Here is a 13,052-nt window from a genome sequence, read left to right as displayed (position 1 = left end):
CCCCTTAACCTGCCTATGGCCCCCCAGTAGCTAGAAATAGGGATAGGTGTAAACCGAGCCCTATATTGAGAAAATGAAAGCTCATATGGGCCGATCTGGAATCATGCTCCTTATGAGGTCATAGGGGGCAAAAATACGAATAGCTCCTAAATGGATTACAATTCCGCGTTCAATAGTAATAATAGTATTTAAAATATCAGTAGCTGTACTTTTGGTCTCCTCTGCAATGTTATTAAATATCCAGACTATGGCACTGAAGAAAATAGTACATAAACAAAGTATAATTTTTTTTTGCTACTCCTTATGGACAATTGCATGTAAATCATGTTGCTGCTACAAACAGACACCTCCTGTTGTGTGTGTTTGTAGAGACGAATGATGAATTAAATTTGTTAAAGATTCAATAAAAGCTCATGTTTGTTCCATTATTCGCCATTTGTCATTTACACTGACCAGACGCACCCCCATTGACATCCATCATCATGTTCATCATTCATGCACTTTGTCAGAAACAAAGTTTTTGTTTCTGTTCTTCATCTCTCTGACTGGAGAACCTCTGCATGCATGCATGCGCGTGTGTGTGTGTGCGTGCGTGCGTGCGTGCATGCGTCCGTCTTTGAAATATCTCACAAACCTTTCATCCAATCTACTTCACATTTGGTTTCCCGGGTAACCGGTGAACTCTGGGATTGGAAATTGAAGCAGTTTGGACAACATTTGACATAAATCTGAATAAAATCCCTACAGAGAGAGAACTTTTGTGAAAGACTAAAATCCTTTTTGTTTAACCAGAAACTGTTCATGAAATTGCCATTGTCAAACTCACCAGACTCCATTTACATAAACAGCACTTTTACAGTGTATAAAGCCAGCATATTTCCATAGGTAAATTGGTTGATTAGGGATTTATTTGAACCACAACAGGGTGGTGATTGTTGGAACAGTGGAAACACAAACCAACATGGCTTTTTGGTTTTATTTTCCTTGTGGCAACTTTAAATAAAGTGTCTTTTAAGTTGAGACAATTACTGTTTATTTGAGTCTGGTGGGTTTGGCAATAGCGAATTCAGAGCTCAAGGATCTTACTCTTTAACAAAAAGCTCTATCTCTGTAGGGATCCTTTCCAAAGTGTAGTCAGTTACTTGGAATAATAATCTGAGGCTGTCAGTGGGGAAACAAGCACTTTTAGTGGACAGAAACGGAAAGTTTTTTGCCCAATAACGTTACATTTGAACTTGTTTTCCATCTACAGACTGCAGTGATCTCGCTTAATACTGGCCCAATTTTAAAGATGCTTGTTGCCATCACTCACTTGGACACAAAAACATAAGAAAATACCCTATAGCAACACTACAACCAATCCACACAAAATAAATTAATATAACTTACAGTTTCTATGCATGTGTATTGACAGGTGTCTGACAAGCCCAAAGCCAGAGGCACAGCTCTAAGGTAAGACAAATGGCCGCACACTGTGTTGCAATATTGTGATTTATTCATCTTGATGGTATATCTATTGAGGTACAACCAAATGGAGAAGACATTTTCTATATAAAAGCTTGTTAGATGCATGTTGTTTTGGCTGAGAGATATACGAAGTAGGTGTAGTCTGCATTAGAACACTTAGCTAAAGCATCATCCTTCTTTATATTGTCTGGGGATCAGTATATAAAGTCAATTTGTGTGTGTGTGTGACTCAATATCAACCAAACAACAAGCTATAAATAAATGCTCTTTGCCCTGAAACATAGAATTGAGGCAGCGGTGGTCAGCGCAGAGGGAAGTGTTTGTTGAAAGCGGTGTTAATGTCACAGACGTCTCTGTGACTGTGGCTATCACGTTGAAATCCCAAAAGGTTAAGAGGCTAAGGTTGCTGGGTGCAGTTTAAGTGTTTGAGTGTGACTCAAAGATTCCGTCTAGGATTAGTTACGTCCGAAGGTCATTGCAAACGCAACCACTATTAGGCTTTCCGGAGGTGTAGTGGCTCTAATTCACTGGAACATCTGGGATGGCAAGTGCCCACTTGATGGCCCCAGTTGCCGGCCAGCACTCACACACTCAACTCTGTACCATTTGAAATTAGGCAGCAGATGTCCTCTATGCTCACTGTTTGTAGGCGAGTGCATTAATCTCTCCACCTCTGAGCCGGGCTTCTGCATGCTCACCTGGGATCATAGTTAAGACATAATGTCCTGTGTATCATCGTATGTAGATACACTACCGGTCAAAAGTTTGGGGTCACTTACAAATTTCTATTGGACTCCATTATAGACAGAATCCCAGCTGAGATAAGTTTCCTTGTTTTTTTTAACCAGGGGAGCAGTTTCCAGATTACATTATGTGCTTACATAATTGCAAAAGGGTTGTTTAATGTTTTCTTAGTTAGTTTTTTTAAATAATATCAGATTAGTAAACAAAATATGCCTTTGGAACATTGGATGAATGGTTTCTGATAATGGGAAATGAAGATATTGCATTAAAGATCAGCCACCCACTCAGATCAGCTGGTATCGTGTCTATAATGGCGTGTAATGGAAATTTGTAAGTGACCCCAAACTTTTGACCGGTAGTGTACATATGTAGATATTGATAGTGGGTCACAAAGTAAGAGTTCCTCAGCCTTCTTTTTGCCAAACATAGTCTCATTATGGCAAATTAAATGTGACGATTATTGAAAAGCATATGGTGAACCTTTTGGGTGAGCATCAAGTCTGAAATGAAAAGCTTTTTATTTAAGGTGCCCTGCCACATACAACCGTTCTTTACTTTTACTACTCTTTTTTGAAATATGTCAGGTTTATGTGTTTTTGGTATGTGGTGAATATGAAAATGAAAAAAAAAAAATAAGAGGAGAAATCAGGCCAATTGCAAAAGCTGGTCAGTCTGAAGTTAAGTTGTCTGACCTCATTACTATTCATGAGCTCACCCAGTTGCGCTGGGTAAAGGATGCTGATAACCGAGCTCTCATTGGCTAGCTGTTAGCCAATCAGAGTCAAGCAGCTTAGCTCATTGAATATTAATGAGAACTGGCACAAATCCAGCTGAGTCTTCTTGTAGGCTTTATAAACCACAATAGAATGGCTTGAAACAAGGTAACCAAGGCAATTTTGCCACACACATTTTTTGACAGAGTCCATGGTAGAGTTACAGTTATTACCACAAGTAATGAAATACGTGTGGCAGGGCACCTTTAAACTTGCTTAGAAGTGTGCAGAAGAACCCTCCAATTGCTTTGATTTAAAACATTACCGTAAGTTACAAGTCTGAGGTAATTTTACTTCCAAGTAATTACATTTTATGCTACTTGGTTCTTTTACTTCTTTCACTAGGATAGGTTAGGATTCTTCTTCAGCGTTTATCGTAAAAGGGAGATTTTTGCTGTGAGCCGAATTATCTGCAAAGGTCTCCTTCTTTCCAAAACAAATGATTATGATTGAAACCGTTCAAAACACTGAAATATCAGTTGATTTGTTCAGTGTTTTCAAGTGTTTTCGGCGGTAAAACAAAAAACAGTTTCTCTGACACTTTTTCAGATCGTCAACGGTTGCTCGGCTTGTTAATCTGATAATTTAAGATCCAGATGTCGGATGTCTAAAATCCTTAACTCAGTTAAAACACGTAGTTGTTAACGACCAAGAGCCTAAAAGTGTATAGTAAAAACATTAAAACTTGATAAAAAGACAGTTCATGACTCCAAAAAAGGACATGACTCCACGGACAGGCGACCAAATGTAATGAACCCGATGATTAAAATGACAAATTTGTCTGGTGTTGAACATTGGGATACATTTGGGATAATGTACACAACTTGGCAAAATATATTGCATAGGCCTAGTTGTTTTTAGACATTTCAATGTGTAGGGTAACGCATGTTGTCTTTAAATTCAGAAAGAGAGGCAAAATGTGGGTAAAGGTGTTTTATTTTAAAAATTTTAATCAAAATGCAAAAATATTGTCTCAATTTTGTTGGAATATACAATAATTGACCCCATCTGACAAGTGGCAGAAAAAAGCAGAGAACATTATATGCATTGCAGGGTAATGCATGTTGGAATAGTACATGTATACAAGTTGTATTGCTGCGATGTCTTCATTTCATTACCCCAAAATCATATACAGTTATGTTAGTATAGGCTTAGAGCATTGCATAGCATGGTGTGTGTGTGTGTGTGTGTGTGTGTGTGTGTGTGGGTATATATATATATATATATATATATTTGTGATTGTTTAGTCATCTCTGAATGGAAGTAAACCTGTTTGCTGGTCTTTTATTTAGAGTCCATACATCTTTTTGGACTCTCTTTTAAGCAAACATTCCCTGCCTGTTCACAATTTGTAATGTAGATTCAGATACCAGGCTGCGGAAGATGTAGATGGAAAACTGTCCGCAATAACCTTTTTTTTTTTTTTTTTTTCTGGAGGTGATAAAGTCTGTTGTCATTTCCCACAGTTACATTCTGTGAGGGCTGCACATTGTGGTGCATTACTATCGTGCTGCAACATCTTGGGGGAACATGTCACCTAATTAATCATTAGCAAGAAAAAAAATGTTAGTTGCATTTGTTACATCGCGGAACATTGTGTAAACGGCTGATATTGGCAACACAATACATATTTTATAAGTTCATCTTTTGCTAGGAACTTATTGTCAAGCTCACACTGCTGCATAAGAATTTAGGAATCTTTTATAAATGAGGCTCGTTGTGTTCAGTCTGAAGGCATTAGTATGCAAGTATGGACTGTGTGTGTGTATGTGTGGGGGGGGTCGGGTTGTGGGTGTGATAAAAGTGTGTGTCTGGCGAGGGGGGGGGGGTTGTGGGTGTGGTAAGAGCGTGTGACTGTGTGTTTGTGTGTGTGTGTGTATGCGTGTGGGTGTGGTAAGAGCATGTGTTTGTGGTTGTGCGTGTGTGTGCGCGTGTGTGTGTGTGCGTGTGCGTGCCCCAGCCCATGTGTTACTCTGCTACTGCTAATGAGCCCATTCACTCTGCAGCCCAATCTACTGACTACCACACACACACATATCCGAGGGGACGCTGGAGAGATGCTGCAAGCGATCTACTGGCTATATCCCCCATGGAGAGCTACACACACACACACACACATACACACACACACACACTCTCTCTCTCTCTCTCTCTCTCTCTCTCTCTTTCTCACCCACACAACTACCACCATCCATACAGACACACACTTTTTGTTTTTTTAATCCATGTTCTGACAACCTCACCCACATATCAATCGGTAGTCTGCTGCACACACACACGCACACACACACACACACACGCAAGTACAACCACCCACTCTCCATCCCGCCGTATAGTGTATATGCAACTGTTTCATTTTTTATTATTCTGCTATGTTATCTTTAAAATCATTTTGCTATCTGCTTCCCTGTATTTTTTTCATTATAGCCTCTCTTTCATATATACCCAGCTGATAAAAAACACTCCCCTAATTTCTAATTATTTTAATAGTAATTGCATTAACACGTCACTGTGTCAGTTAAACATGTTTCAACTTGAGCGAAATAATTGCGCTAATCCTGGAGCTTTATTATATTTATGAACGTATTCATATAGAGAGACCAAGTCCCTCCCCTTCCAGTGGATCACCATGGGATCTTATTTCATATGATATATTCATATAATAAACATGGACGGTAATGAACGGCAAGAGACAACTTAAAGCCAATTCTGCAAGTCAAAAAAGTCTGTTTGTTAAAGTAAAGTACTTTGAAAATATGTAATTAGAAAGTCTACTCATCCAAAAACCTCGTAAGTGGCGTCTCGCTGAACTTTGGCTGTGTGTTTTGTACTTTTCTATTAGTACTTTGTACTACACAAACAACGTGCCTTGCTCGTTCTTTTGCTTCCAGGAGTTACTGGATGTAACACATCAGGCAAGACAACGCTGCATTTGTGAGTGGATCATAAGTGGAACTAGCTAGCTAACAAGGTAATACAGTGTACAGTATACAGTGCTAGACAAGAGATATTATATTCAGCTCACTAAGTGGTTTTACACAAAACAAAATGCATGACGACAAACCTTCGACAAGGTGAGACTTTATTGACTTGCAAAATTCTCTTTCAAATTGAAAAATGTGTCATTCATGGCACAATTCAAACCGTTTGAAAAAATAATTTGTCTCTCTCCATTGAATACAATACATATTTATTTTTATAGAATAAGGCCCCATGGGGGACAACAGACAGGGAGGGATTTTGTCTGTCTATATTAAGACAAGGGGAAGAGGAGAGAGCAGATTAAAAGCACAGACAGGTTAATGAACATTGATGCACGATGCCATGTCAGGTGCATCAAGTGTGACATGAGTTCAAATGTGATGCACTTCTTCCAACACAGTCGCTTTGGCTGCTGTCAGGGAGCGTAACACTACATATGTAGGAATGGAAACCTATTATAGCCTTCCCCGCAGTACTGCCCCGGGCAAACACACACACACACACACACACACACACACACAAATACACAGAAATGCATGCAGACACTACTGAATTAAACTCGTCAGCAAATGTGCTTGTGAAAAAGTTTTATTTTTCAGGCTTGGAATTCCTAATTTATGACACACAATGAACCATCTACAGTAACTGCATGTATCATACATGAGACGCAGTCTTAGTAATGTATGTTTAACTTGACTAATTACACAATAAATGTCAGCGTAGTGTGCAAGATTATTTGTTCTGAGTGATTAGATGATGAGATAACAAGACTAAAATACACATAAACACACATGCACATTATATATGTATAACATGTGTGTATATACTGTATATGTGTGTATATACTGTATATGTGTGTGTGTGTGTGTGTGTGTGTGTGTGTGTGTAGCATATCTGTGTGTGTGTATACACACAGATATGCTATATCTAGGGTCTAGGTGTTATATATACATATAAAGTAACAAGCGCTCAATCCACAGAGAAAGGCACACATTCAGAAACTTTGCCTGTTCAGAAACAGGTCGTCTGTGTAGTTGTAATGAAACAACTATACTTTGGTACAGTGGTAGAAAGTGCTGCTACAGTGCCGTTACAGTCAGTCCCCGGCTGCAATGACAGTACCCACATACGCTGACCAATCGGAGCAGACTGGAGGATGGCCTAAATAGACAGGCATTAATACGGAGCAAGGGTAAAAACAGGTATATTCAGACACATAGTATGAGGGGGGGATTTTTTTCTCAACAATTAAGCATGCAAATGTGTTCTAGTAGAAACCCCAGCTAGAAGTATGAACCTTAAAAAAAGCATAATATGGGACGTTTAAAGGCTGAGTCCAGGCTACTTGACTTACTAACAAGAGACTGATGCATACAAGTGCACCAGTGAGTTAAGTAGTTTTATATATTTACAGTGGCTTGAGAAAGTTCACACACCCATGCTGAAGTTGATTAAAAAGAGTAATAAACAAAATTGATCTTAATGCCTTAATTCAAAAAAATAAAGAAAACCCAACCTTTTAAGGACACCAATTTTCTTTGTGAATGAATAATGTATTGTCAATAAATACGTTTTCTTCCTTAAAATACAGGCGCCATAAGTATACACCCCCCTATGCTAAAAACCCAGAAAGGCAGGCACATTTTTATTTTTAAATAATCCCCCAATCATCACAAACACTTAACCATACCTGGAGACAGGCATGGGGATCTTTCCATGAGATTATGTCTCAATGGTAACCAAACCAGTTATTAAGCTAACCTAAATAAAACCATGCCTATCTCTAGGTATGGTGAAGGGTATGTTATGACGGGGGGGGGGCAAGGGAAGTTTATTAGGATGCATAGTATCCTGGATCCATGAAATAACTGGTCTTTAAAAACATATATGTGCCTATCTCTATGGGAATTTAACATAGGGGGGTGTATACTTAGGCCCCCTGTATTTTAAGGAAGATTATTGATTTATTTACAATACATTATTCATTCACAAAGAAAATTGGTGTCCTTAAAGATTGGACTTTTCTAAATTCTTTTTTAATTAAGGCATTGCAATCAATTTCCAAAAGGTGTTTTTTTTTTATTTATCTTTTTAATCAACTTTAGCATGGGTGTGTTAACTTTCTCAAGCCACTGGAAGTCAATTTATTGGTAGACTGCAGTAGAGTAACGGCAATCATTTCATAAACCTCATCAAAAGGCTCCACATATCATAGGTTTACACTCGGATGAACAAGCACACATGCAAGTGAAAATATGCACACACATGCTGGAGTGTACACACACACACACACACACACACACAACAGGGTGAGTGATGGAAAGAAAGTGGGAGATTTTAAAGCCAGCTGTGCAGCAGGAAGCCCTGCCAAGTAGAGGGCAGAGCCAGTGAGCTGAAGGCAGATGATAAGGTGACAGATGAATTTAGCCCAGATGGCCTCCACATCTTCATATCACAATCCTGTAATGCTGTCATAATTCTACATATTCTCACTCAGTTCTTCAGTCACTTTAAGAACTCCTATTGAGCTGTTTTTCAGCATGCTCCCCCTGCTTCACACTCTGTTGCATCTAGTCTCTGCTGGCTGCACTTTGTTTGAGCCACGGCCTGTCTGGCTCAAAGCCATCCGCTCCATTGTTTTCAGAGGCTGATCAATTCAGTCTTCCAGCTGAGGCAATTGAGAGGAGAAATGAAAGCTGTAACTGTCTATTGTCTGTTGAATGTCCTCCTTATGTTCAATTCCTGTTGGTTAATTAATGGTGACACAGTCCAAACTGAACGGTACAGTGGAACACAGATGGAACCTGCAGGGTTTGAAAGAGCGCATGGAGGACAACATGATGATTATAGGATGCTACGATCAGCTCATTTATCTGAATTCATGTCTGAGGAATGGCACAGTACATTATGCATAAATGATTAATAGACACAGGCTGAAAAATATTGCATGCCACCTAATTACAATAAGTCAATTGGACCTTACGCTACAAAACCAGTGATATCACCAAACAATAAAGTGCCCATATTCTGCTCATTTTCAGGTTCATAATTGTATTTTGAGGTTAGAATACATGGTTTCACTTTCAGAAAACACCATATTTTTGTTGTTCTGCACATTGCTGTAGATCCTGTTTTCACCCTGTGTGTTTAGGTCTCTGTTTTAGCTCCAGAGTGAGACATCTTACTTCTATACTGTCTTTGGTGGAAGTCGCACATGCTCAGTAGTTAGGGAAGATCCCATCAGCTGATAACTCTTTCTCCAGCTTTGGTCAGTCCAGGGCAGGATTAGCTGGGAGACTTCTTCTGACCAGGGCCACTTGTGGAATACCTGCACAACAGGGACAGGAATTAGTTCTTTTGGAGATTATTGTCAACTAGTGGGTGTTGTTGCAGTGTTTTGCCGTTGAGAACGAGCTAGCATTCTACGGTTAGCCACCTCGTCTCGGCTAGTGGCGTAGAAAGCCCGTGCAGATGTTGAACAGCTCACCCGGAGACCGAAGACAGAGAGACATTCAGAAACCGGATCTCACTCAAAACACCATGGATAGTTTTTATCCAAGATTGGATGCGTGTGGAAGCACCAGAGACACAAAATAACACGTCACTCACCACTTTAATCTCACTGACAGAGTATAATCAAAACATTAATGTATGCAGGGCCGGAGCCAGGATTCTAGAAATACCCAAGTCATGAATTCCGAGCACAACCCCACCCACCGAATTCATTCTTGACCAACCACCAACCAAACTCCAAAAGATCTTACAAATATGTACAAAGATCACAAAAACGAACATTTCAATTATTCATTTATCTGATTATCTAACTATATTTTCCTACATATTGTATCCTTCATCCATTATGGTCTAAATGTAGGTTCTTCTCTACCCTACCAGCTACATAATCTAGATTTATTGTCCCAAAACCCAGAATTTGTGTTGAAATCTCAACAGTAATTCTTCTGTACCGGTCAATTTAATTTACCAAATATTCCAAAATAAAGACTCCACCTCCATAGTAGCTGTGGCTCTGTATGTGTCTTATATCAAAGGTCCTGTGGCATGAAAATGTTACTTTTTTAAACATTTTGGTTGAACATTTAGCACCCTATTTTTAACGATCCAAGTGCACGGCGTGTTTTAGGGCGTGTCCAAATCCACTTTTGCTAGTTTGACTGCGGAAAAAAATGGTCCGTGCGCCGCACGCATGGTTCAAAAGGGTTTTACTTAGTGTCTTTATTAATTCATGGGTGTGTTTTGGGCGTAACATGCAATCGACCAATCACAGTGGCATCTCCTCTTCCCTTTGAAAGTCAGGCGCGTTTGTACCTTGGCGCTTTGCCATTATGATGCCGGGTTTGCACCGTAATATGTTATCTTTTTTGCATTTTGTGTGTTGCTGGGCTTCCTTGTGTGTGTGTGTGTGTGTGTGTTTGTGTGTGTGGGCCATGTTTAATTACATTTGTGGGACCAAAAACTGGGAATACAGTATACTTATGGGGTCCTGACAGCTTTGTGGGGACAAAATGCTGGTCCCCTTAACGTTAAAGGGCTTTTTGAGGAATAAGACTTGGTTTTAGGAGTAGGGTTAGAGTTAGGTTATGGTTAGGGTTAGGGTGAGGGTTAAGGTTAGGCATTTAGGTTTGATGGTTAAGGTTAGGGTAAGGGACTAGGGAACGCATTAGGCTCGATCGAGATGAACTGCGCCTCGCCTGTAAAGTGGACAAGAGCAGGCGGCAGCAGCGGGGGCGGGGACAGAAAGCTGCGGGAAAGTCGGACAGTTTCCAGCCGATTCCAGCCGCCTTCAGGCTGGACAGGAAGTGACAAAAACACTGTGGTGCGATCCCGATTTAATAAAATATAATCAGACCCACATATCAGCTTGTACACTGTCTCCAGTTGTTTTGATTATGAAAGAGTAGCTGGCAAAGTGCTCTACATGAGATCTGTTGCTGATTTTAATCAACAACACACTGTAGATGATCCGTGATCTGAACAGATTTAGTTTCTCTGACTTCTTAACGTCACTATCAGCCACACAACACGTGTTCTGTACAGAATAAGTCTTTAAGTCCGACAAATAGCAATTCAAATCCCTTGCCGCCTTGCTCTCGTGAGATTTCCGTTGCACACGTGTGCATGACGTCAGAGCAAGTCGGGATCAAGTCGGACAGAAATCTAACCGGCATGCAACGGGCGCCGATCGCCGGTGATCGATTCTGCGCAGATCTGGCTCATCTCGAACGAGCCTATAATGTCAATGACTGGCCCCCACAAAGATAGGCAGACACACCTGTGTGTGTGTGTGTGTGTGTGTGTGTGTGTGTGTGTGTGTGTGTGTGTGTGTGTGTGTGTGTGTGTGTGTGTGTGTGTGTGTGTGTAACAAGCATAGCGCAAAGATAGCTAAGACACTGCGCCGGATGCAGTGGAGGGCCCCTAGAGCGTCAGTCTAAAGAGATTAAATGGTCCTGACCTGGCCTTTCTCAGGCCATGGCAAAATATAATAATTTCTTAATTTAACCCTTGTGTTGTCTTCTCGTCAAAATTGAAAACCAACACTTTTGTTGACGCTTTTGATCAATGTTTTTCACTTTTTCTTACATTTTTGCCCCTATTTTTTCAACACTTTTGATGTTTTTTTTCAATGCTTGTCACTTTCTTTTTACATTTCCAACACTACGTACACTATTTTTGGAATTAATGGTCAATAAACCTCATTTATAGGAAATTATACCTAATGTTTGAGTTTGAAAAGCAGAAATGAGGAATTATTTAGACTAATACTAAAGGAATAAATGTTGATGGATAATCACAGACTGGAATATGTCGACTTTTACTCAATACTATTTCAAAACCACTTCAATTTGTTTTTCAAATAAATATAAAATTTAATAGACAGATGAGATAATGGCGAGTGATGGCTTGGTAGCATCAAAATGGCGCCATGGGAGCTACCCTTAGAGAGGCGAGGCATACCCCCACAGCCACTTTTCAAACTTGGTGCTGCTGCTTACAGTAGCCAGAAAGACTACTCTTCCCTTCAGGCCATTCCCTTTTACTAAAAACACAAGTCCTGCATCCACAACAGTCTTTTACAGGGAACTCTCAGGTGGACTGTAACACAGTGACATTTATTTGCTAGCCAGTTCTCCCCTTGACCGAGTCGATAGCGCCAACCATGGATACTGCCAGATTTTGCGAGTCTTTGTACACCAAATGTATAGCTGCTAGCTTTAGCTGCAGTTTGCAAGTACGTGGGTGTCGTGTGGATCTGGTGATGCCCACTGGACATATCAAACCAACAGATCATTTTGTCAAGGCTGTAAGGCTTTCATTTCCCCTGCTGCGCTTGTGATTTTTATCACACAAATAAACAGAGAGACACCAAAGGCTCCGCTGGAGCCTGAAGATCTGACAAAGACTATTTTGTAAGTCTTATCTGTGTTACTTATGCAACATTGACACAGGCATGACACAGAGAAAAGAAAGAGAGGGAAGGCTCTGTGTCCTAAATAAGCACAAGACACGGGAGGATGTATAAGATATACTGACAGATATCAAAGACAGACACCTGTGAAAAACACTGAGGAGGGGTTGCCAGGTTGGGTAAGTGGTAGAGCGGGCGCACATGTACTGAGAGGTTGATGCCTCGACGCAGGGGTTGAATCCGACTTGTGACCCCTCTCTCTCTCTCCCAACTGTCCTGTCAAAAATTAAAGGTGAAAAAAAAAAAAAAAAAGCATTGAGGAGGAAATTATAATACCGTCGCTGTCGAGCGCTGTCTTTTATCGGGAAATTAAAAAAAAAAGGCTAATTTGAAAACATTGTAGTTAGCTAGTTCGCTTCGACAAAGACAGATAAAATCGCTGTACTGTGTAAATATTTGTAATATCCACAGACAGACGTAAAGGGCTACCAATAGCATTGATTTATGAAATTAAAATTATGTTTCTGCCGGACAGCGGCAATACAAGGATTATGTGCTGTCCGTGTAATTTGTTTTTCTTAATTCAGCATCGTTACATAGAGCTGAAAATACATTTTAGATGCATGAATTAGAAAACATAAGCCATTACGGGCAATAAATGA

General features: G+C 40.1%; 1 protein-coding gene across 2 annotated transcripts in view; it reads left to right on the top strand.

Moving 5' to 3' along the window:
• The window catches only part of aff2 (AF4/FMR2 family, member 2), a 210,102-nt gene that overhangs the window by 140,089 nt on the left and 56,961 nt on the right, over window positions 1-13,052 (top strand). For both annotated transcript variants that reach the window (XM_034883341.1, XM_034883340.1), the window contains exon 10: window positions 1,415-1,452. In XM_034883341.1, coding sequence (XP_034739232.1) covers window positions 1,415-1,452 — 38 coding nt within the window. The remainder of the gene's footprint in view (window positions 1-1,414; window positions 1,453-13,052) is intronic.

The sequence above is a fragment of the Etheostoma cragini genome, chromosome 10, assembly GCF_013103735.1.
Source record: "Etheostoma cragini isolate CJK2018 chromosome 10, CSU_Ecrag_1.0, whole genome shotgun sequence".
Classification (NCBI taxonomy): domain Eukaryota; kingdom Metazoa; phylum Chordata; class Actinopteri; order Perciformes; family Percidae; genus Etheostoma; species Etheostoma cragini.
This window is presented reverse-complemented; position numbering and strand designations above follow the sequence as displayed.